The 26,853-nt window shown below is 38.7% G+C and overlaps 1 protein-coding gene across 2 annotated transcripts in view; it reads right to left on the bottom strand.

Moving 5' to 3' along the window:
* Nucleotides 1-26,853, bottom strand: part of PLPP4 (phospholipid phosphatase 4) — a gene marked incomplete at both ends in the record, with an annotated part of 55,118 nt that overhangs the window by 13,381 nt on the left and 14,884 nt on the right. Inside the window, 4 exons of one of the 2 annotated variants that reach the window (XM_084265275.1) lie at nt 12,720-12,844; nt 14,326-14,389; nt 18,213-18,303; nt 22,093-22,201. In XM_084265275.1, the coding sequence (XP_084121401.1) occupies nt 12,720-12,844; nt 14,326-14,389; nt 18,213-18,303; nt 22,093-22,201 (389 nt within the window). The remainder of the gene's footprint in view (nt 1-12,719; nt 12,845-14,325; nt 14,390-18,212; nt 18,304-22,092; nt 22,202-26,853) is intronic. The other variant, XM_084265276.1, reaches the window with a different exon arrangement.

Here is a 26,853-nt window from a genome sequence, read left to right as displayed (position 1 = left end):
TACCCTTTTTTCAGACTACAGCATCCTCACCATTGACATACTATCCTGTTGCTTGATAACCCAAATATCTTTTAACCCTTGCCTTCAAGCTTTTTTTGTTTGTTACAGCAGCTACTAGTTCCACTCTTCTACACACACTTACTGATTTCAAGGAAGTAATGAAGGCAGAGAGCCGGGAAGATAGAGAATAGAATAATTGAATATTTTCTGTTGCAAGGGGCCTATAGTGATCATCTAGTCCAACTGCCAGGGCACTTCAGAGTTGTCCAAAAGTTAAACCACATTATTAAGAGCAATAGTCAAATGTGTCAAACTCTGACAAGCATGCAGCATCAACCACCCCTCTGGGTATTCTATTGCAGTGCTTGACCACCCTGTCAGTAAACAAATGTTTCCTAATGTCCAGCTTTTAAACCTCCCTTTGCACAGCTTTGTACCAATCCTATCACAGGATAGGAAGGAGGAAAGATCAGCAAAGAAAAATGGATAACACAATGAAGAATGAAGTGGCTAACTATAAGCTAGAGAACTTCGTGCATCACTAAGCATCCCTCACCAGTTCTAATCATATTTAGTCCCAAGTGTCTGTGGAAATGCTAGAATATCAAAAACATCTGGTCAACCATTCTGATTTATATTTTCTGATTATTTCACTCATTAAAATCATCCAAAGGATTTTTTTCCTTTTTTCCCTCCTCCCTTGCAAAAGGATTTTTTTAGAAGACCTCCTACACTATTACCCAATGGCAGTTTCACCCAGAAGTCTAATTTACATTGCCTTCCAACATGATCAGAAACATCCAATGTAACATTTCATGTAGGTAAGGTAAAATACTGACTTTGATACTTGCTCAGTCCTCTGCAGAAGGGAGGAGGTTAAGAAAAGATTTACCTACTTACTTATCTGTAATAGCTGGTGCTTTCTGTGTAGAACTGACAGTAATAGTGAAATTCAAACGAGGCCTTCTGCCAATGTTCTGTACTTTTCTCTTTCTGGCATAAATAATATGCTTGATTTCCTGCATTTATCTCATAGCTTTTATCTCAAGAGACTTTTAATATCCCCTTGTTTTCAAGAGACCTAAATGAATGTTTTCAGACATCTATATGACTGAGGTTTCTGCAATTTGATAAATCAGTCAGCCCCCTCTACAGAAAGGTGCCTAGCATTTTAACTTTATAATTCAATTTGAAGGCTTTTATTGATTTATTTTTCTTTTGCTTACAGCAGAACTGTGGTTGATACTCTTGTTTTTAATGAAATAATTTTGGATTGACTCAGGGTTATTTGTATAACAAGAACACATACTTACACAGCTCAGCTCTAGCGCTCTTGCTGCTCAAAAGGGGTTTGAGTCAACCAGTAGCATTTGGAGACTTATCACAACTAGCTCTTGTAGAGTGGAAAACACACAGTCAAAGTCATGAAGGCGGCCACCCTGTAGACAGATTTAAAGTCCCCATGGAAACAGAATAGTTGTTTTTACTTCCAAGCATGCTCTGCCTAGACCAGAGCCTCTCATACATATTCTGGTTTATTCTTACCCTGAGCTCCAAGACCACACCAGGATGTGAAACACAGTGCTACAAGAGGGGACTGTCATAACACGTTCTTCAACAGCCTACACCTGATCAGAATGAAAATGCAGCCACGGAAGATCTTACTTACCCTTAGTCTCTACAGACAGAGAAAATGATCCTATCAAGTTTAAGAGCAAGGACTGCTTCTAGCAGCCTTTCCTGATCGAAACTGATTTGCAGCTGGTGGGACTGGGGGCAAAATCACAGACGAAGACCAGCTTCCAGTTCTCAGAACAGGAATTCTGACTGGACCTATGATTCTCTATTTTCCTCTTTGCAGAGGATGATGAAGGGATCATCCTGCACTTAGAAGAGAACAAATAAAAATGTTTAGGCAGTGAATGCAATGAAGACCTAAGTCATGGTTTTGCTTGGGTTACTTACCCATTTCTAATGTACAGTGCAGTAGCCAAGCCTCTCTTACCTCCCAAGTTCTGCCTACAAGAGCCTGCTGTTGAGCTTACCTACCTTAAAGAAAATTCCACACTGAAGGATATATTGCTAAGGAAGAGCAAACACCATACCTCTTTCAGAAACATCTCTATATTGGGGCTGTTCTTACACAGTAATGCTACACAAAACCGGACCAAATGGATTTCGGAGCATGTTGCAAAGGCAATTTCAAGGAATCTCAATATTTGTCAGTGGTGTAACGTGACTTCTTTCTAAAGACAGTCAGAAATTGATGTGGCAGCCACCTCTGAGTTGTGCTGATGGCCATCCATTTTCAAAATAGTCTTGAGCTTTCTGACATGCTTTGCTCCAGAGAAGAGCTGTCACTGCAGTTCACAAATGAAAATTGATCTTTAGATCTCCAGTGTAACTGAAAGTCCTTTTAACTGAAAAGGTCAGTCAGAAGAACAATGGTCTTAGCTTCACATACAGCTAAAGTCTGCAATATCACAATGAACTACAGTCTGCTAAACCAAGCATATACTTTAACCTTAGCTTGCTAACTTTGCCTGAAAAGTTGAACTTAGGCAAGAGAAGAGGGACAACTAAACTGAAAGCTAATTAAGCTTCTTTCCTACACAGACCAAAGCAAACTGAACAGCTATAATAACAAAGAAAGAGCAATAGCTGCTGGGAAAACTGGTTTATCACAGCTAAATTCAGAGATTTACTCAAACTTCAGCTCAATTGTTCAGTTCTCCAGCAATTGAGGAAGAACTATGTTGATTCAAGGTGTCATTAATTTGATTCCTCACTAATGATCCAGGATTCAAGACAATTCCTTGGGTTTGCTTACTCTCCTCTGAAGTCTCACTCTACTCTTGATTTTCATGCATGACCTGGTCTGTAAATTAGAGAAAGCAAAAAAGAACAAAAAAGCTTCCCCACACACCTCTTTAGTATCCCATGTGAATCACAAATTACAGTGGATTGCAAGCCAGCAAACCACAGTCCTGAGTAACATATTACCATGAAGAACCACATTACTTTCAGCTTTTCTTCAAGGTGGTCTGCTGAATTTTGCTAGATAGCAGAGACACAGACCACCTCATGCTTCAGCTCTGAGTCATTTGAATGAAAAAGGCTGGGTGTTGGTAAGACATAAAGACCTCTTAGACCTCTCATGTGACTTGGAAGCAAGCCTACTCTTTGCAGAGAAACGGATAGGATGACTAGAACACACCCTTTCACCTTGATACTTGGTATATTCTCAGACAGATAAGCAGGAAGCATGCACAAAGATGAACAGCATAGCTGTGTGGCTGTATCTTTTTGTAAAGAAAACAGTCACCTCGTTTATCTCAACAATATAAATAGATAACTGTCCCATGAGACAGTTTGTACTCAAACTCCTGACAGCTTGAGGAAATTAACTGTCGATTCTTCCAAACAGATCTTCAGCAATCACCTTCTCTATTCTGGATATAGGAACTACATCTTGAGCACTGCTTCTAAAGTTGTGTGGACTCCCATTCCTGGAAAAGATGGGATGCTCTCTAAGGGGCGAGGTTGGGATGCACATGGTCATTTCCCTTCCTGCCATCTTGTGCTGGTTTTGGCTGGGATTGAGTAAATTTTCTGCATAGTGGCTAGTAGGGGGCTGTGCTTCAGATCTGTGCTGAAAATGGTGTTGATAACACAGGGATGTTTTTGTTACTGCTGAGCAGTGCTTACACAGAGCCATGGCCTTTTCTGCTCCTCACCCCACTCTACCAGCAAGTGGGCTGGGGTGCACAAGGAGATGGGAGGGGACACAGCTGAGACAGCTGACCCCGACTGACCAAAGGGATATCCCATATCATATGATGTCATCCTCATCATATAAAGGTGGGGAAAGAAGGAGGAAGGAGAAGATATTCAGAGAGATGCCATTTGTCTTCCCAAGTAACTACTGTGTCTGCTGGAGCCCTGCACTCCTGGAGATGGCTGAACACCTGCCTGTTGATGGGAAGTGGAGAATGAATTTGCTTTGCTTGCAGACACAGCTTTTGTTTCACCTATTAAACTTTCTCTTAATCTTTGAGTTTTCTCACTCACTGTTTCTTGGAAAATATGTCAAAAGCTGGAAGGGAAGGTATTCACATTCCTAATACCCACAGGGGGTGGGGGCTGACCTTGCTCACAAAGGAAGAAATGGTAGTACAGCAACAAAAGTCCAACAAAATCTCTCTCCTTATTCAAGGACAGGGCTGGGGGATCGCTGCAGAATAATTCTTCTTATATATTTTCAAGCCTGTTACAACAGATTGAGCAATTACTGCTGTCATTCATAATGGAATATGGCTACTTAAAGTAGGAAATTGCTACTCAGGACTGGTCTGAAGATGTAATCTGATTTATTGCACCAGCAGAAAAGGATAAATGATTACTTTTTTCCCATTGCTTGTACTTCCTTTCTTAGAGACAGTGCTCTTTCTCCCAACAAATAAGCACAGATGACTTCATATCCAGAACTCTTATTATGTGCATATTCTCCTTTAGATCTACAGAGCATAACTGGTTTTATTAAAGCTATATTAAGTGCACAGTAGCTATCAAGATCCTAATTCCTGGGCTACTGTTCTCATTGTTCCTGTTTGCCAATTACTTCATTGGTGTAGTAATGATGACTATTAATAGATTCTTAATTCACTTCTGGCATTGGGTTTGATCGGGGCAAGATTATGGCCTGTTTTGGAAATGGATGCTTATCTTGATTTGCAATGAATTTATACCTGCAAAGGCTCATCCTGAAAAATGAAACTGAAAAAAATCAATTCATGGTCTTACCACCAGTTACAATCTTGCCAACCTGGCCACTGCTAACATTAGTTACGTCAATATTGACATATTACCTCCTAGGTTTTATTTCTAGAAAAAGTTCAAGTTACTAAAAAAATACAGGGAAAGGAACTATCTCTCTTAAAACCAAATAACTCATAAAACTAAGGGTAACCATACAGAAATGTTGAGTGTTTACATATTATTTGCTATCTTGTCACAAGACTGTGAGGTAGGTGTACACTATAGCTGGAAAGCAGAGAAAGTAATGTTCTTCTTAACTTCTAGAAGGCCATTATTCTCTCAAGAGAGAGGTGTCTTTGTATCAAGACATCTTAATTGATAAAGAAGGTAGTTATAAAAACATAGGAATTAACAGTCACTGTTGTAGTCTGCACAACCAAATACTCCAATTACATACCTCATTTCAGGCTGCTGCTGAAATTCTCTGATTTCTTCAGCAGTGCTAAACAGTAATCACTACAAGTCTATTTCAGCCAATGTAATACAAATAAATAAAAATAAAACCAACCCAAAAACACAGACACACAAGAAATAAGAACTCTTGTACAGCATTATGTTAACATTCACTTTGGAAGCTGTACAAATCAAATTGAGTTGTTACTACAAAATAATTTCTTCAAATCTTGACCTTTTTCTTTGTAATCTGGCATCAATAAATATTTCTATTAAAAAAAATCAATGGCACAATTTAGCCAAAAGTCAACTTTTCAAACTAATTTACGTAACTAAATTTCAGCTACGAAAATAAAATCACATAAGTATTTATTTTGTTGCAAGCACAGTGTTTTTTATACAGAAAATGTTCTTTTTTTATTGATTTTGTTCCCATGAATCTATCCAATCCAACATGAAATTGTAAGTTTAATTTTGTGTGCAGCCACTGTGTTATTCAATTAACTTCAAATTTCATCAAGTTTGTTGTTGGGGGTTTTTCAGTCAGTTGGTGATCACACTGGCAACAATTGGGATCTTTCTATCAGAGATCAACAGCTGACACAAACCTCCTGAAGTTCAACTCAGGGAAGTGCGAAGTCTTGTACCAGGGCAAGTAAAGCCAGACTCTTTGTGGTACCTGGTAAAAGGATACAACCTGAAGTATAGGAAACTGTGTTTAAACATAAGAAAAACTATGAGATTGATCAGACATTGGAATAGGTTTCACTACAAGTAAGGCTGTGGAATCTCCACATTCAGTTAAGTATAAAACTCAACTGGACCCCATCCTGAGGAACCTGCTCTCACTGACCCTGCTTTGAGTAGCAGCTTGGGACAATATCCAGAGGTACCTTCAACCTACCAATTCTGTGAATCAAATTATGAGCTGAAATAAACCAGACTAGCAAGTGATTATTCATTTATTCATTCCATTTTAAGTTGCACATATGGGTTCATAACAATCATGGGTTCAATCTGCCACTGACTACCACTACAAACCAGTACAGGTTAAATTAAACTCTCATCAAGCCATTCCTTTATCCTTCTGCACAAAAGTATCAAAACCAGTTTCATACAAATTTCTCAAATCTATGACAATCATCCCTTAGCTGAACAAACACAGCTTAAATAGCTCTGACCAAAGCAGAAACAACACATTTTAAAAATAGTCACTAAATAAAGCTGAGGCCAGAGCTCTGGGAATTGCAATCTGCTCACAAATGTTTTGAGTAGAATAAGAGCCTAAAGGGAGTTATATCATGATGAATTAATCACTTCCTCTAAGAAAGCAAACAGGGTCAAGAATTTGGTATTTCATTCACACAAGATTTTGGTGTTTCTAAATAAAATGTGTTGTGTTACTATTACTTACCCATAGTTGCTTTTACAAGGACTTTATTAGTACAGTCACATTCAACATATAAAGCAGCTGACTGTCTAGACTTTGGGGTTTTTTGTTAACCTAAACAACATACTTTACTAAACAATATCTGAATCAAGTCTGTATTGTTGAGTTCTACTTTTTTTTAAGAAATCTTCAGGAGCTAATCCATTCAGAAATCATGTATGTGGCTACCAGACCAGAATACAATACGATCAGGTTTGCTGTGTTGCAAAGCAGGATCTACATCAGAATGATCTAATGTTTGTTGAGCTGAGATCTGAAACAGGTCTCTGGACACTCCCTTTCCCTGTACACTATATGACTTTGGACATTCCTTTAGAACTTTAATAATTTAAAAAATGTTTTCTTATGACTGCCCAATAAACCATCAACAAATGTGGCAGAAAGCAGGTAGGGGAGTAAGAGCCCAGCAATCTGAGATTAGATACGTTCACTAAACAAAGATACTTATCTGATTATAGCAACAGCAAACTATTGCTGAAAAGCAAAACAGAAAGCTGACTTTCTCCCTCAGGATCCCACAGTAATCACAAGCATTCCAACTTTATCAAAATGAGCTCAGACCTCTCTGTCCACATAAATACCAGACAACAAAATCCTCACTGCTTGTAGCTTGTATAGAAAATGGCTCACTGTGAAATCTTCCTTGAACTGGCAAATGCATAAAGCTACTTAAAGTAAGAAAAAACTGATACTAGAAAGAACCCATCTGATTTCTTTTATAGTTTTTAATCACTGAATACCTGGAATTGCTCCACTGGATCTCAACCTGGTATTACAAGCACTTATTTCTCATCCACCTTCTCTGCACAGTAACACATTTGGCAATAATTAAGCTTAACAAGAGGCTTCTGCATGATAGTAACTGTTCAAGAACAAATACAGAGTTAGATACTATTGATTTTCAGATAAACAACACTACAGGAATCTAGAATTCATATTTTATTTGTGGAAAGACCTTGTCAGCCTGATGTAAATGTCAAAATGACATCAGTCGTGAGAGGAAAATGAAGAAATCAATTACAAAAAGCTTTCTATCCATCCCATTAGTACAACATATGCCTGCAAATTTAGCAGTTTTCAGCTACCAGCTATGCATGTGTCTTATCCAAATAACTGCTCTGTGTTCATTCACCATATTTTTCATGTGTTCCATTCAGTTAAATACTGTTTATTCAAACATTGCAATTTTCACCAATTGGTATGCTGGGCAATCACTATACTTATTAATTCCAGACAATAAAAGGTTTCTAGTGATTTCTGCATATTTGTTCTGTTTGTTTCATTAAATACATTAAATCATTCTGTCTGTATGTCCATCTGTTGTTCATGTTCATTTTTTATCTGCTGCTTGCTGCTGCTGTCTGAATCTTTCTGCAGAGAGAGAGAAAAATGATGAAGGGTCTTGTATCAGTCCATCAGCAGTTGCATTATGTACTTTCCAGCACCACAAGGAGCTATCTGAGGAAATAAAATATTCTCACTTCTGCTGTACATCAGGAGGCTGAAGTGGGAAAACTCCACAAAAATAAAGCAACCAAACCAATGAAACAAAAAAATCCCAAACAAAATAGCAAAGGGCAGCTCCCATCATACCAGACCTAAGTTTCTTCAGTAGATCACCACAGAGACTGCTGAATTCCTCCACTCCTTGCTATGGTCAGGACTTTCCAATGGAATAACTGGATTTCAGACATTCAGACTCCCACTATTCTTGGGGCCACACTTGAGAGACTTGCTTACTGTTTGGAGTACAAATTTGCAAAGTCCATCTAGAACAAACGCTGGAGACTCTGTGCTTAATCCACGTATCGTGAGAGGTTACGATGCCATGAGGCATCTTCAAAGCAGACTGCCTGAAGGTTCTCTGCAAGATAACCCTATGGAACACATGGGAAGGATGCAGGCAGGAGGAAGAAATGCTGTATTTACAATCTTCACAAACATTCTTTCCATGAAGTATGGACATGAAGCTGCACAGTATTTTCACAGGGAGCAGCTTTAAATAGCATCAAATTGCCAATGGATTATAAACCCAGAGAAACACTAAATACAGAAAAATAGACCATTTTGGAAGCATTTGGTCAGAATAGCTATATTTAAACCTGGGACTCGGGAACATCTCTGAGCTACTGGACCCAGGCAGGAATGTTGGCTCCCTACCCCAAATGTTGATTCCTTCAAACAAGATATACTGGCAGTTCAACTGAAAAAAGAGGAAAAATATGCTCCAAACAATCCAGAAAGTCCAGGGATGTCTTTAATGCAGTAGAACAAGCACAACTAGGTGAATTTCAACAGGGATCACTGAACGTTAGATTGTGCTTATACAGATCCTAAACTCAAGTTGCTGTTGCAAACTGCTATCAAGAAGTCACCTAACTTCAACAGTCTTTCCAGAAAAGGAAAAAGTTAGGAGACAGCAGCCTTGAATGAGGTTTTTCCAGCTTAAACTACATTTTCAGCAGGCACTGCAGGTAGAATGTTCAGAGAAGGTAGTAACACCATTATCATCTTCACATGGATCACTCCCCTGATCTGATTTGGTACAAAATGCTTCAACTGTTTCAGGCAACTATACTTTGCATCTGTCTGCAAATCACTCTCTGGCTTCACAAAACAGTTTGTGCTCCATATATTTTTCTTATTTGTATTCCATGCACTCCTTAGCACAGGGAGATGAAAGATGTGGTAATTTAAGCCAAGAAAATAATCTGTGCTCTAATAAGGAGAATGCACTCTCCTTCAGGGCACAAGTTGACTTTCAAAGTGGAAGACACCAGTTCACAAAATTTTTATTGACTAGACAAGGTCAGGTCAGGCCATCTGGGGGTGTCAGTACTGTCACTCTTGTTATACATCCCTGCACTACATTTTTATAGCGCAATATTCACACCAACACAGACTTTCCTGTTAAAGCTCTCATTTTGCACAGATGATGTTGTAAATCCTGGTTTAACAAAGCCTGTCCAAGGAATGCTCTAAGAAAAAAAAACGTTTTGAAGATGAAAACAGCTCTTGACTGAAGCTTCTAACCTCTCTTTATGATCTGGCTGGCAGCTTTTACTTGTGATTTATTTTTTTCATGATTTCAAAGTGAAGTAGAAAATATCAAACTGTAGCAGGCTACTTGCAGCTATCATTCCAAGAGAGGGGCTATAGTTTATATCAGCTCTCATCCTCCTCACTTATGTTTCCACAGCCATGAAAGTAGGAAAAACCCCACCCCACAAACAGGAACAGAAAAAAACACCCAACCCCTTTTTGGTGCTGCTTCATGTCATCCACAACAGCGAAAGTATGACTGAAACCTGAAGAATGGATCTCCTCCTTTTTACCCAGTAGCAATCTTATGCTAAAGGAAGGGGAAAAGTAGCCCCAAAAAATAATCTTGGACTGACATTATGGAAGGAAAACTTGCAATTGCCTGCACATAAGAAGGCTGGAAGGACAACTTTTTAAAACAGACAAGAGAATAACTGTTCACAGGGACTCTGATGTAGAGGAGGTATTGTTCCTACATTGCAACATCATGTTTTTTGGTTTTCACTGTTCTATCTAGTGGAGTATGAAGTAAATGCAAGAAAATAAATTTATCATCACAACTATAAGCTATTCTTCAAAAACAATACAATACAAGGAGCAGAGGGAGGTTAGTATTGCAAGATTATCAAATTAAAATGGTTTCCTTCTCCATTATGACACTAAAATCTGTATGGATTTTAAGGCTTCAAAACACACAGACTTGTCAGAGACAGAACATCAGGCTTCAAACCGCTAAGTACTTCAAGCAGCTGCAGAACTGCCTCACTCAAGCATACATTTACCAACAGATAAAAATTACTGCCTATGTAATACCTTTTCATTCTTATCACATTGTAATAAAAAGCTTTGCAGTGGGAAATATAGACAGCTCAACCACATGCTAATATTACATTAGTCAGAGATGAAGAAAGCCATTCCCATAATTTTGATCTAAATACCCTGGACCATCATTCTGCTCCAACCAGATTTTGTGTGAGCTGCAGTACTGTATCTTGGTGCTTATAAAACCAATACCAGGGAAACGCGTTCCTTCTATGGCTGCCCCGCTGGCACAGGGACAAAACACTTCACTGGGGGATAAGCAGTCTTGATAAGAGAACCTGTATGCATGCCAGAGCTAAGCAGAGCAAGATACACATGCTGAGTTTCTAGTCTGTGCAAAAACAAATGCACATTGGTGCCTTCTGCAACTCACACCATGTAGCCTCAGAGTAAACTGATGCAGCAGCTGAGGGCTAATCTGTAAATTCTAGTATACGTGCACTTACTTTAAGCCTTCATTGTCATACACTGACAAAATACTTAACAAAGAGGATTGCAATTAAGTGTGACAACTAGATTTGAAGACAGACTACAAATAGCAATCAATACCATTTGTTATAAATGGCTTAGGATACATCCTGCCACTGTCTCTTTAATGTAATTGAATTGTGGATACAAAATGTGACAGCTAAATTGGTTTATTGTTTAGGACTATAAAGCTTATAATATATCCACAAATATCTGCTACCCTCTTATCTGTTTCTGGGACTTAAACAAGAAAAAAGAAGATCAGCTCAGAATTTCATTCATCTCGTTATCCAACCTACTTGCAACATATAATTCTGCACAATTAGACAATTTGAAGTTATTACTGTAGGAAAAATCAGAAGAACAAACTCCAGAGATAGGACTTACTGGTACTCAAATTGCAGTTCTTGGAAACAGAACAGCACAAGGCAACAAACAATACCAGCCAAAAAAGAAGCCAAAAAAGCTCACAGTAATCAAGTTATTTTGCAGACGAAAAGAAGTTTTATTAGACACTTGATATAAAACACTCTAGAAGTCAACTCCTCATGACAGAGAAAGGAACTGTTGGAAATATCTGAAGCAATACAACTAATTAAATAAGACACGAGTTTTCACAAAGCCACCTACATCTGTTAGGGTACAGCTAGGAGTAACTGATCAAACCATCAGACCTAGATTGAGGACCACCTCAAAACCAAATGGAGTGAAACCACAGAAGCTCCAAACTGTGCAAAATTTGCCTGTTTCCTGCCGACATACTCCTCTAGATAAGATACTGTTGTTACATCTGCCCCCCAATCACAGGCTACCTCTGAGCTGTCATGCAGACAGAAAAGTCAGGACCTTCTACCTATTCTCCTCTGGTTGCTTGAGCTGGGAACAGAGCTACCATTTACTCCTGCCCATGCCCAGGCAAAGCACTCCAGGGGTTGCACACATCTGAACACAGAAACATCAGAAGCCTTCAGACAAGGATCCCTTCTTTAGCCACAGCCACCAGTGGATACTACCAAAAGAGTAAGACAACAGGGAACAAAAGAATCATCCTTCTCCTGGCATGTGACAGTAGCTTCTAGTGTTACAGGCACTTCTTGAACCTCACTTTGTACCCACTTCATTAGGATGACCAGCACCAAAATGATGCAGCGTGATCTCTGTGCATTCCTTTTCGCCCCTCCCACCTTCAAGCATATACCCCCTGCCATGAAAAAGCCTTAATGATAAAAGAGTTGAATGGTCTTTGTGACTTGACCTTAGGTTTAATAGATCTAATTCTTGAAAGATATTAAGTAGATCTTGTCATATCTAGGTAGGTCAAAGATGCCTTGTCACATTTCATACTGCAGTGGAATATAACAAAATAAATATTCAATATATAGACAAAGGTTGTGTACAAAGGTCTGCTGTAGGGAACAGACAGCCCCTCAGAAGCACACTTCACTTTAACCTTCAATAGTGCTTCACCCTACTGACAAGCCAGCTACGGCTCTCAGTGATGTCAGGTGGTTCACAAGGGAAGGAAGGGTCACAGGTCACAACTTTATTTCCAGAAGGAAATTTCTGGGATTGGTGACCCAAGACAGAAGTCCAGACCCACTCAGCAAAACTCAGGCACATGATCTAACAAAAACGAACAAACAAATAAAAGAAACCCCAAAAAGCAATTCCAAAACATAGATAGGACAGCTTTTTACAAATCAGGCATTGGATGAAATGAACTTACAGGAAGAGTGGATACTCGGAAAGCTTTTTCGGCCTTCAGACACCAGATCTGGATCACCTGTGCAGTGCATTTCAGAGTTCATTACTCCATCTGGAAAGCAGCGGTAAAAGAAATCGGGACGCGGTCTACAAAAAACACCATGGATATTAAAAATATAAAAGCTGTAGTAACAAACAAACCTCAAAGCGATTATTACATTTACTGCTCATTACAAACAGAGTTCATTCCCTCCTGCAGTATCGCAGCAAGAGAAGTCATAGAAACATTTAGGTTAGAAAGGATTCTTCAGATCACAGAATCCGACAGAGAACCTAACACTGCCAAATCCACCACTAAACTACATCCCTCAGTTCAAGGGACATTTTTGCAGGCAGGTTCTCTCAGGGAAGCTCCAAGTGCAGCATGCAAGTGGGGGCTGTCTCTGAAAACACACAGGGTTGCTCTTGCCTAGAGCAGCCAGTCTTGCACAGCATTTCCAGCAACAGAGCAAACCCACCAAGTTGCACACAACTACTGACACATCTAGCTGAGGACTACGACCCGGGCTACAAGACTGGCACCAAAACCCACCAAATTCTAATGCCAGCCTTGATACTGACTCTGAATGAAACTCAGAGTTTATTTCGATCCTGCTCTCAGCTGAATGAAAGCATGTAGGTTTGACTGATGTCATTCTGATCCTGAGCTAATAAACCAGGTGGAGAAGCAAGTTGAACGACCACAAATTCAGAGACAAGCTGACAGAACAACTAGTTGGCTTGGAGCGCAGGCAAAATGAGCTAATGTCTGCCTGAAAATGAGGGTGCAGACATTCCTAATTATATTTCATTTCAAAAGCCCTCTTAAAATAAAAGTGCCAAGTACCATTATTGCCAGGGCATCACTACTGTAGCAGAGGGTTCCTCAGAAACCAAGCACAAATACTGTTGCAAAACAGGTGAGCAAGAAACATGGCACTGGACTCTACTGAAAAATGTATAAAACTAAGTATCTATTTTCAGCTGAAATGATTGAAAATTTTTATAAAGAGCCAAAATATACTTAAAAAAATATTTTCCAGGTAATTTTGCTTGCTAGCATTTTTATGAGCCCTTCATTCAAATTTATGCTTCCCTAAAAAAAAAAGTGGACCCAGGAGTTCACTTACTGCTTAGCTCCAAGGTTAGTTCTGCCATGGATCTTGATGTTACCTGGAAATACCACATTCACATAGGCACTGCCTTATATAGAAGCTCAAGTGATTCCTATTTAATAAGACCAGCGGCACTGGCATCTAAACTCCCACATGCTGTAGTTCTTCCCTTCTGTGTTGCCAATTTAATGAACTGATTTCAGCTCACACCTTTCCTTTCAAAGTCCTCGTTTGTCTGGAACCACAAACCAGTCAAACAAATAACAAAACACAAGGGCATAGATTCCTACCACAGTTGGATGTCACATAATGAAGTTATACAACACCTGAACCAGGGAAAGGACAGCTTCACAGGGGCCCATTCTAATTCAATGTGCTTTGGAGCAGCAGCTATTTTTTTATTAAGATATATTAATCAATCTGTCTTCATTTCTCTGAACAGTTGAAGCTATCATTTAACATGACAAGACTTACCTTCCCACTATTAATTTAATAGTATTTGTGCAGACGCCATTCAGAGCTAGAGCCAAGGAAACAGCTACAAAACAGAATGAACAAACAGAACAATAATAACCTAAATACCAAGCTATAAATTACAGCATTACAGCATTTGATTTACAGACCAAACCTTTACTGGACTGAAAACTGCATTATCTTTGCAGCCTACTGTTTTTCTTACTACCCAGAGTAAGGACAGACCCCAGAACATCATAATAATCATGACTGGCTTTGTTCTGCTTGTACTCATCCAAAACCTTATTTCTTTATGCAAAGCCAGTTTTCCTATCACGCCATTTGCACAGGAATAAATCATCAGATGGAAAGAATTATTAGAGAATCAAGTACTGTGTTTATTGCTTTTGCAATTTACTAGATGAAAATATTACACCCTTTAGGTTTGTATTTGGGTATATTCCTGTATAGACCCGTATGTGAGATTATATATGTTTATATACACACACGTATATTTATGTATGATGTGATTAAATATTAACCCACTTTCAGGGTAAAGTGGCTGAAACAAGAATTGGATGGGTTTAATTTTTCTTTTAAAAAAGAATACTCATGTTTTCACTAAAAATCCTTCCCCCTTCCATTTGCTCCCAGGATTAACCAATTTTCCAAATAAAATTGGAGCAATAAACAGGAACTGTCATGCTAGGTTTGACTGAATCATCTTTTTCACTTGTACTTGCAGGCCAAGTCCCTAGGCTTTCCAAAGAACCTCATGTAAAGCCCATGGAGAACTCTCCCTTGACTTCAGTGGCATTTGGATCCAGTGAATACTCTCCTTTTAAATTAAAACAGATTTAATGTAGCTGTACACCCCACAGCCCCCTGTTACAACACAAGGGCCATTGGATTTTATTTCCCATCAGGAAACAAAAAGCCCCACCACCCCAAAAAACAACTACCAGGCATCTTTTCATCAGAAGAGTTACAGCAACGTAGCTTTTGATTATGACAGCTACACGAGCTATTTTCTCATTGGACTGCTGCCCCAGATGCTGCACTTGAGCAGCACTTATCCTGTCTCCACAAATGTCTTTGAGGATAATATAGATCTTAAAAACGTGTGTGTTAGAGGATCTATTTTTCTTTAAGTTAAAGGAAAAAGAAAAGAAGCCCTCCATCAAAACAAAAACAGGGTTTTCTCAGACTAAAGCAATAACTGCCAGCAAAAATAGAAGAACAAGTCAATCCTAGAGACACTGATACTGCCCAAAAGCCTTCCACTTTCAGCACCTATGTTTGCAGCGACCACTCAATCCCATGCCTTCTTTTTCCTCTCAATTGTTTTCTCTCAGTTATTGATGATGAACTGAAATTTTCCACAAAGTCAAACACTTACAACAAGCAATGTCACAGAATACTTTTCTGTTTTAAAAAACAGGAGCTGTAGAAATACCTGTTTTCTGAGACATGTGGTACAGTTTGCTCTTTTCAGAGCTTTCTCTTGACCATTCATTGCATATCTGATTGATGCTTTTGCTGTTGCATAATCCTTACACTGGCAATCCAAGTATCAAAAGACAGTGTGAATGTAAAACAGATAAACAAATTGCATTTGCCCTCATTTTGCTCCCTTTAGGAGAGATTCATAGTGTCCACAAAGAGTCATATAATCTAGTTAGTTGAGACACAGGCGCTTTCAGGGGAAGGATTAACAGCACCTACATTAGGAAGCCCACTACTCCTTACCCTAGATGTACTGACCACTTTCTTCATATTAACGGCTGTATGAGTGGCAAAGCATTTTCACATCCTTTTAAGCTTTGATCTCTTCTACATATAATGCCTAAAGAAGGTCACCTTTTGGGGGACTTCCTGATCATTGATTATGAACATTATGTGCCAGATCTCAGCAAATCCACAAAGCTGCACCACAGTTAATCAATCTTCGCATCACCAGACACATTAACATAATGAATCTTATTAATACACTGTACACTTGAACATAATTAAGCCACAAGAAGGTCCACACTTACGGCACCTACTGAACAGGGACACCCTGCGGAACAGAACATGAAGGCTGGGATTTCCTTAAAGTCTGGGTAGCAAGGAGGATATTGCAGAAGCTGGCAAATTTTCTTCTGGACATTATAGAGGGAATTATAAAAGGAGGCAAATACAACAGAAAAAATTACACAGAATCAGAATCACAAGGTTGGAAAAGACCTTTAAGATCATCAAGTCCAACCGTTCCTGTCCTCTACTAAACCATATCTCTAATTAATATCTCTTTAGAGCAGAAAGGTGAGAAAAAGTGATGGAGAAATTAATCCAAAGCTCCAGTGCTTGTTAAACAGAAAAGGAAACCCAAAATGGGGATTCTATGCATTGTATGAATCAGAGTTATTTCTAATGAATGGTCCTGTCAGTAGAATATCACTGTAAGACATTTCAGAACTTTGTACAGGTGACTGGCAGCAGCCAAAACAAAAGTAGGATTTTCTCACACTTGTGTCAGAGCAACTGGAGAAAATAAAAGCTAAGGGAACTCAGCCTTGTCTGAAAATTTTTTCAAAGGCAGATACATAGTGCAATTTATATCCTATCTAGCTAAGGCAAGGCTAAGAATTGGATTGACCTTATGATCTAAGGGCAAATAAATTGCAGCGTAAATAAACCAGTAAAACAGAATTTCCGTGTAAGGCATGTTCCAAACAAACTGCCAACAAAAACATTTGCAGTTCTCAGTGCTTCAAAGTATCTTCTGCCAGTGAAAGTGCTTTAATCAATTTCGATCTCTGACAATATCTATGTTAAAAGGACCTGGACATACATCACTACAAGATTTCAGAAGACAAGAGCAGCCAGAATTAGCTGGAACAGTTTAAGATTTACCATCCCCACTGTCTACCTGCTCCTCTGCCTGCAACTGTGATTAGACCTGCCTCGTAACACAAGCCATGGCAGTTTGCAGTCCAGGATTAAGTGTGCATCTAACTCCACTGACAGTTTAAAATGAAACATCAGCTTGTGATTATAAAAGAAGCTGAGCACAGATTTTGCAGTGGGGAACAGTATACTCCAGGAGAAGGTCAGAGAAAACAATGAGAGGCTGTCCCAGTTCTGGCCAGGTGCCCTCAAGCAGCCAGCCCAGGTGAGCTGAGTTAGCCCAGGCTGTTTCCACACCACCCCACATCACTCCCCCATAAGAGGGACTGGCCAGGGACAGGTGGTCCTGGTGCCTCCAGGGCAATCTGAGTACAGCTGGGCCACCAGGTCAGTCCTTGCATCATGCACTACTCTGTGTTATTATCTGGGCAATAAGGTATTCTGTGTTATCACTGGGTGTAAGTGAAATTTGCTGTGGGCTGTTATTGTTCCCCTTTCACGGTGCTTTTGTCAGCAAACTGTCCTTACCCCAGCCCACAGAGGGTCTGTCTGTTTCTCCTCCAGGAGTGAGCGAGCAGCGTGTGGTGCTCAGCCCCTGCTTGGGGCTGAACCACCACAGAGGTATAATTTCCTGCACTAAGCAGCTGAATCTCACAGGAGTTTTCATTCAGACCCTTAATTTAGAATAGCTGCAAGAATACATAAGAGGTAAGGAGTAGATTGGCTGACAGAAAAATACAGACCTGAACAGTCCCTCAGATGGTCTTGTTTCTGCGAATTGAATAGTGACCTTTGCTAGCTAAGTTGTGGCATTAAGGCACAGAATTTCTACAGTTAGATACATACATAAAAACAAAGGCTTTTGTGAGATGGCTTGCAAATTCAGTGCCCCTGCACTGAAAACTACTGTAACGGGCTGTAACAGAGTCAAGCGTTTTCATGGCTTAGACTACAACTGGAATCAATCCCTTGAGAGCTATCACACATTTTCAGTCTTGAAGTATATGACATACATTTACCTAAGAAAGCTTCTTTAATTTCAGTCTTGTCTGTTCGCCGGATTATTTTCACCACAAAAATGACTGCTAGTGGCGTGAGGAAGGAAATTGCCTGTAAGAGATAACAAATATCATGTTTGAGAGCATCAATTCCTCTTCAGTCCAACTGATTAATAATTAGTTCCAGTTAACTCCATTTAAACTAGAAGGCTGAATGATCTTTATCAAACTCCTGACCTTAAGCAAACTGGGATGATTTGTCTTTGCAACTACAGGGCAACAAATACATTAAAACTGTAATATAACTGTGGGCTATAATTGATTTGTAATTGCCTGGAGCTGCATTTAAAATGCCAGCTTCATAAATGAAAAAGCAACAGACTATGAAGTCCATAAAATTCATTCACTGATCATACAGATCCTATGCATCTTTTCCACTCTAAGCATGGCTCTGGAAGGCAGCTCATCCAGCCTGTGCTCTCAGCAAGACCCCATTCAACATAACAGATTGCAGCACCAACTTCCTGACATTTTAAAATGCTCTTCAGTTTACTTTTTGTTTTCAACTGTATTCTTGAATGCGTTGAGAGGATCTTGTCTCTATGATTCTTCTATTTACAAGTGCTTGAATGTGGAGCCAACTCTTCATTCTGTTCAAAAATTGGAAAAACCTGAACATCTGCAAGTATACTCACTGGTTAAACAGAAACATATTTTAGTCTCAGTGCTCATAAGGGCAGAATTCATACTGCAAGGAACCTGAAACGGCATCTGCACATCAAGGCACACTTGATTTCAACAAACAGCATCTCCATGATCATAGTGCAACCGGACAACAGTTGATGCTTCACTGTATATGAGACAGCTATCCCAAAAGCATCCTAGTTCGTGCAGCATCCATATACTGCTACTGTCCTCCCAGAGCATGTATTTATTGCCTTTCTCCAGAGAGACATATCCTTTTCTCCCAAACACAGTAACAGGGAGTTTTTAATTAGTAGCTTACATTGGAAATTATGATTTTGTTTCCAACTGGTCCTTCCATCATCTGTCTCAGACATTCAATTGCAGAGGCAAAAGGACACTTGTAGGCAAGGTAGTCCATTTATCCTTCTTGTTGGTTCCAGTCTAAGTTAACTGATTCCCTTCTGGAATCTATAAACCTCTTCACAATCACATTTGTATCAAAAACAAATCAAGGTCTTTCAAAAGCATTTATTCTCTAGAAGAAAAGTGAAAGTGACTGGCTTTTCAAACAAGGCAAAAATTAATCTGTATAAGGCACAAGGGAAACCAGGGCTTAAGTGAGATTATGTTACCTTTATTGAGGCTGAACTTAAACAGCCCCACTGAAATATAAAACAGACAGGACAGACGTGTTACAAGAAAAGATGTTTGATTCTCTTTTTTTTTTTTTTATAGTACTGATTAATCCCAGTCCTCATTTTATGATTTTAGAGTATCTGAGTAGTAAACAACATTAAAATGCACTTTATTTGCTATTTTAGTTGTGCAGCTTGGACCAGATCCCCCTCACCTGCATTTGCAAGACATTACCTTAGTGAGCCATGCAGATGAAATGGTCTGCTCCCCTTTTTTTACACTTAGAAGGGTAGGCACCAGGTTTCCATGCCTGAGATTTAAATTAGGATGCCAGTGCCATGTTATTGCACAAGAAAGAGTTCAATTTCTGCTTGCAGAGACAGAGTATGAAATAAAAAAAGATTAAAGCAAAACATAGAGTTATTAGTTTCATTCTAAAAAGTAAGGATCCCCACCAGGAAAGAGAGGAAAGTTATATGCATTCCAGTGTTGAAGAACATGTAGATATATGGCCAGGCTGACTGGCTTATACCGGTGGTTTAATAGAGTTAGAAATCTCTTGAACAAGCAGGAGAAGCAGAAAATATCAACAAAGAATGGAATTCAAGTGGCAGCTTGTTCCAAACCACTTCACAATCAATCTTCAGAAATCTGGTAAAACTGCAGATCTCCTCATATTTCACAAGCATATGGATTTCTGAGGAAGATGAAGAACTAGTCATGTTTGCGGTACATTGCTGTTCCTTGCACAAAGGGAATAGCTGGAAGGTGGTTTTTATTCTGCAGCAAAATGCACATATAAAGAAAGTTTGGCTTGCTAAAGACTCCTTTTTCTTTATTTTGCAAAAAGATTCTGTTTGGCTCATATCCATAACAGATTTGGCAACACTCTAATGAGCAATATTCTCCTCAGACATATCTCAGTAGTGTTTTCTTTTCCAGCACACAAATATTCCAACATTGCCTTGCTTTTATGAAACATGGACAAAATCTCTCTTGTTTATTATTCATCCTGGCAAGCCAGAGATATGCTAAATTTATAGGGACTCCCACACACTTCCACATATTCAAGAGAAGCTGACAGTAGCTTAAACTTTCCAAACCAAGGAATAACCACTGATAGAGACACAGAACAAGACTCGGGTCTTTCCAGTCTTTGTGGCTGGCTTGTTAACCATGCAGAAGTCACCTTTGTCTAACCTGGATGTAGGTTTGGATTATCAGCAATACTTCTCTTAATTTGAATCTCTCCATTAATAAAATAATCCATGCACAAGGTAATGCCCAGCATAAGGAAAAATGGTGGAATTAAAACCAGTCTTTTCTAACACAATAATGTAACATTTTGGTTTGGGTTTTATTTTGTTTTGTTTTTTTTTTTACACATCCATCTTCCATTCCAGGAAAAAGTCTTGTTTTCACCAATCCAGGCTGAAGAAGTACTAAATAGAGCTTCTCCTTAATGCAATAGAAACAATATGTTGGTGAGTTTAAAACCAGGCCTTAAGCTTCTGTCCTAGAAGGTTGGGATATATTACCATTTCATAATTGGGAAGTACCCTCAAGGTTTTCCTTACTCAGTTAAAAGATTTCCCTGGTTGAAGGTCCAAGCCTTTTAAAAAAGACAAAAAAACAAACAACAAAAAACAACTGAGGACAAATTACATAGCTGATTTGCACTTGTTCTGAATCCAAGCTCTTAATCTGAAAAGTAAAACCTGGGCTTCACTGAAGACACAGGCTTTGACATAAGGGCACTAGGATTTGACCTCATCTGCCATGCCTATTCCTGCAAAATCTCTGCTTTGACTGATGAAGTTTTTGCAGAGACTGATCAGATGGTGATAGACTGAACTATACCTGTAATTTCTTAGCATTTCTGCAGTGGTCTGGCCTACTGTACTCTTGCAGTTATATGTATAGACTATTATGATTGTTAATCACTAGGGATGGTTATCAAAACAATGAATTTTGATAATCAGACAAACCATCAAAGTCAGACAGACAGTCTGTGTGACAATACGAGCTGTGCCGGGGAGAGCCAGAAGAATGGTGACAGCACAACAGCTCTGTGATATATTAAGTGCAGTCCCCATGACCTCAGGTTTGCTGGCAGAAACTGGAAAAGATTTTGTCTACATGGCAAAAAAAACAAAACCAAAAACCCCAACAAAAAGTATTTGGAGGCATATATCTCAGTGCTTAACATGCCTAAACCAAATTGGATTTCAAAATTTAAGCACTTAACCAAATAAGAGCATGGTAAGGTTCTTTCAGGTCACCTAACCAGCTAATTCTAAAAGCTTCTGTAATCATTTCTCTAACAGACCTCTAACTTAACACTAGCTTAAATCTTAAACTGTGAATTTAAGATTCCTAAATTCAGTCACCTGGTAATACAGGTTTTTAGACTCCACACAATTTCCTACATTTTGCCATTTTGGACATTGCTGGATTAGAAAACAATTGTTAGAATAAAAGAAACATCCTGTACTTCTAAAAGGTTTCCTACTGCTTATCAAATGAAAGTGTAATTGGTTTACAGCCATCAAAGGACCAACAAACCCTTAGTACTTACAAACATAAGACGTGTAGGTATGTTGTCGGATTGCACCAAAGGATTTTTATACAGCCAGATCTCTTCTGGCTGGATAACTCGCTGGAATGGATCCAAAAACTCTGTAAAACTGAAAATAACAATTAAAGATATTTTTTTTTTCCACAATTTGAAATGATGACCAAACACACCAGAAGAGTCATGCCAGTTTAAAACTTCCCCCCAAGTTAAATATCGAATAGCAAGCATGAAGTACCCATATAATACACCAATAACATACCTCACCACTTTTTAATAATACAATCTTCATAAATATACTCTTTAGGAAAATTATTTTTTCAAGGCTGTATTCTACAACTTTAGAAATGTTCTGTAAACTTTACTGTGGAGAATCAATTGTTATTTTATTTTGTGTGAGAAAAAGAGTGCAAAAAATATTGTGGGCTTAGAAAAATCACACGTAGCAGATGTTATGCACTGAAGAAATTATATACCAGGTAACAAATACAAAATGTATCTTTCAAATGTCAAGATCCAGACTTTCAAGTATGACAGCTGTATTTGGAGGATCACAAAGCAGGGAGAAAGAATCAGCCCAGACAATTCCTACTACTGATAGAAAAAAAAAAAACCGAACCAAATAATTTCAGATAATATCTGCAAAAGAGACTTACTCCTAAAAAGCTCATAGAATTTTTTTTTCTTTTTTCAGATTCCCACTATTTTGATTTGGCTGTCAAGCCTAAAAAGAAGCTAGCTCTACCAGAAACCTCTCATTCTACCAAAACTGTTTTAATTTCATTCTCATGTAATGTAGCTCAAAAGAAACACAAAAAAAACCCCAACCACACACACAAACACACAGTTCTGTAATTATGTTATTTTGAATTGAAGAGCATTAAAATAAATCGTTGAGGTTACATTGGTATATAGAAGGAAAATTGTGTGATATCTTTTTTCCAGCACTGAAAGAAGCAGCAGGAATTGTGATCTTTGACTGTAGGCAGAAGTTTCAAAAGCTTTTCAGGACTATGTAAATTGTCTCTCTTCACTTAAACCGTACTCATTTTTCCACAAAGTCCTTCACTGTCCTTTAACTCTTCTCAGCTTTGAAGTCATATGAGATTTCCTGAGAAGTTTTGCCTTTATGTTACCCCTTTGCAGGTCTACTTTACCCTGACTGAGAGAACGGCCACTGAGAAAAGACACAGAGACCAGTTTTTTGCAGATTGGTCTTACACAATACGCCCATGGAGCCAGAACACAGAGGTGTGGTGGCCCAGAGCTTTTTTAACTGTAAATTTCCCAAAGCCAAGGGCTTTAAAACCCTCCAAAACCAGGTTTTATGCAAGTACCAGTTACGACAACTGACTTTGTAAACAGAAAAAGTTGAAATCCATTTGTGAAGCAGAGTAAAATTAAACCATACACATGCAACTCCCCCTGGAAAGGGAAGTCCCCAAATCTAGCCGTCAGCAACTTCCAAAACAACAGCAAACCTTATCCAGTCTTCTGGGTCTTAGGAAATCCTTCTTTTTATCCCTGCTGAGGACTGATCATCTGTTCTTTGTTTTCTCACCATAGCCTATGGAATCTCTTCATTCACCAGCCTCCCACAACCCCAGCACACAGCCCTACTTGACCCCCTTTACCTAAGCACACTCAGATTTCCACTCCCACTAGGCAGAAGGTACTAAACTCTCTGTCTGCTTCAAAGAGCCCAAGTGATGACTTCTTCCTAAAGGTAAACAACAAAATCTCAGGATCAAACAAGTTAAACACAGCCTTGTCACTTGTACAGATAGCTATGCTTCCCTTACTGACCTACATGGACATGTAGATTCTTCTGGAAACTTAAAGACTCTAGCATTGCAAAGAGAATATTTACTATTATCCTGAGCTCTCCAAAGAAGGTGCAAGATGAATTTCTGGAGTGTCAAAAAACTGTGTTTCTGGGTTTTCAAAATGAAAAATTAATTATTTTTTTTTATTTAAATTTTAAAAAGAGACTTGTGCAAGACACAAAGAGGGAAAGGCTTCTAAGACTACCACCTCATATATGAAAAAATAATTTTACAATTTTTCTCTTCAGCTAGAAAAATGAAGGTTGATTTCTAGATAACGCAAGCAACTTTATTTCCAAGAGAAAGCCCTGAGAGTTCCAACTAAGAGTCCTAAAGTGCGTTATTTTTTACTTTCCGTCTTTAAAGATATTGACAGCAGCCAGAGGCAAGTGACTACTGGCTGAAAGGGTTCTGTCATCAAGAGAAGTCACAGGCCTGGGTATGACATCTAAGATGGGTCACCTGGGAGAGCTGAATAGCAAAGTTCACAGCTACACTGTCCAGGACTTAACATTGTTATGAAGATGTAATATAGGTTCCATGGCCAGAAGGTACTTCACCATTCTCATCCTAACATAAAGAGTAAGCACATGCACATCTGGGCATAAAAGAAAGGTAAAGAAGCCAGCTGAGTTTCAGTTACTACATCCTTCATCCAGCCACATATTTTCTGACATAATCCCTCTGGTATCTGCTGGTCTGACTGTTTTGAGGCAATTCTCAAAGGACTGGGTTTGATGGATATGCCAAGGAACACCCTAAAGCAGAGACATTCTTTGACATACCAAGGCCTTGAAGCATTTCTATTAACTACAAAAAACAAAACATACACAAACATTTATGCTTCAAGGTCATCACAGCCTATCTGTGCACCAGGGCACTTCTAGAAAATTACACCAGAGATTTAATTCATCTGACATTAAGACATTTGACATTATGAGCAAATGCCAACAGAGTTAAAAGTTTGGGGCTCTTGTTCTTTTGTTTCCTGTCTCCTTGCTATGTAAGAAAACTAAGATAGAAGTATAGTCATTTAAATCTCAGAAACTAAACAAAAATCAAATTTGGATTTCTCACAGAGATCATACTATGACATTGCAAATACATGCTAAGAGCTCATTCCTTTAAGAGGAAAATAATGTGTGCTAAAGAGATGAAACTATAACAAATAACATAAGGAGTATCTTATTCTAATTGAGGACTGGTTTTCTAATCAATTTATACTCACCATCTTTCAACTCTTCTATGGGAGAGTTGCATTTCAGCAAATCTATCAGTGACAGCAATAGTAATTACAATTACTTCTTTATTAAGTAACAGCAATTTTGTATCCACCACCTATGAAATCAAATAATGTATCCCTGCCTCTGACTTGTATTCTGAATGTCTTCCAAGAACAGTGTTTAAATATGCTGAAATATAATGAAAAAACCCAAAACCCACTGAAACCAGGTCAAATAATTTCAAAATCAGTCCTGAAGGATGGGGGAAAAAAGTAGATGCAGAAGGTGGCAGATCTTGTCTCTGTGAACAATAGAGAAATATAAAGTAAACAGTTACAGGAAAGACTATATAAAAAGAAATAGCTTTTTTTTTAATCTTCAGAAAAAGCTCAGCTGCTAATTAAATTTTTATGCCAAGACTCATAAGAGAACAATTCCCTCTCTTTTTTGAAGCATCACCGATGGGCGACTGGATACGAGATTTCACTAGCTTGAAGGCAATTCCCTTTGTACTCTATTAAACAATCATGAGGACATACTGGTTTCTAAGCTGCCTGACACTTAGTGATTTATGTTCCTTCATCCTAACGAAAAGTACAGTCTATTACTATTCATAAACCAGCACCAGCTTGTTTAAATGACTAAACATTATTAGATATTAATGTAGTCTTTGGATAAAGAAAACCAGCTTCTAGACATTTTCTATTATGGCTGAAAATCCAAGCTCAATCGTATACCATCCCCTGGTAGCAGGTAAGGCAATTTAGGAAGCTTACTCCATATCAGTATTAGCTGTTTGGTCTCACACTTTCTGCATGTTTACATGTCCATTCAACTTTAATTTTTTAAACAAAGAAGATTTTGAACACTGCAGCCTGAAAACAGGTTTAAGGTGCTAAAGGGCTTCCATTAACTTCAAGAGCCTTTAACTGTGACTTTCAAACCAACCTAAGGGAAAGAGAAGCCCTAATTCCATTCCAAACATCAGCAAAGAACAGGTGCTAAGTGTCTGAGGTTGCTTTGGACATCCCAACACTGCTGTCTACAACACTACGCTAAATAAATCATTGCTCTTTTCTGAGGACAGAAGCATTTCCAAGCACCACAGACCAATCAAGGTAAAAGCACGTACAACTTTTGTGATAATATGGACTAGTAATGTTCTTCCATGAAAGAAGAATACCCTCAGAGTTTTTAACCTGTATACCCACCATTGTCTTCATCTCCCATCATTAACAGTAGGGTATTATTAAGCACCTCACCTTATTGTTTCAAACACTGCTTACAGTAGCTGTCAATCCCTGGCATTCAGCAGCATGAAATCAAGCAGCAGTGGCATTTGGAAGTTTAAGATGAGAGACAGAGCAATAAGCAGTACTGCACTGGCAAAGTTTGCAAAGTAGAAACCATTAAATGTTAGAGCAGACAAGTATGTTCCCCATCTAGTTACAAGAACCAAGCAGGAATAGATAGATAGGCACAAGATAGATGTGCTGTATTGTTGTGTCCTGTTAGTGTAAGATACAAACTTCCAGCAATGAAATCACAACTAGCATTCAGCTTAGAAGCACCTACCAGTGTTAAAAGGGCTGCCACTCGCCAACAGCTCCATTTTCAGAGAGCAACAGTATGAAATCATGCAGATGATGACACAGGGGCTTTTGTCCTGGCCATTTTGGGGACCTAGACACCTGCTTCATAAAAAGTGTTCATAG

Source organism: Gallinula chloropus (genome assembly GCF_964237585.1).
Source record: "Gallinula chloropus genome assembly, chromosome: 5".
NCBI lineage: Eukaryota > Metazoa > Chordata > Aves > Gruiformes > Rallidae > Gallinula > Gallinula chloropus.
Note: the sequence above shows the minus strand (reverse complement) of the source record. Positions and strands in the feature narration are given on the sequence as shown.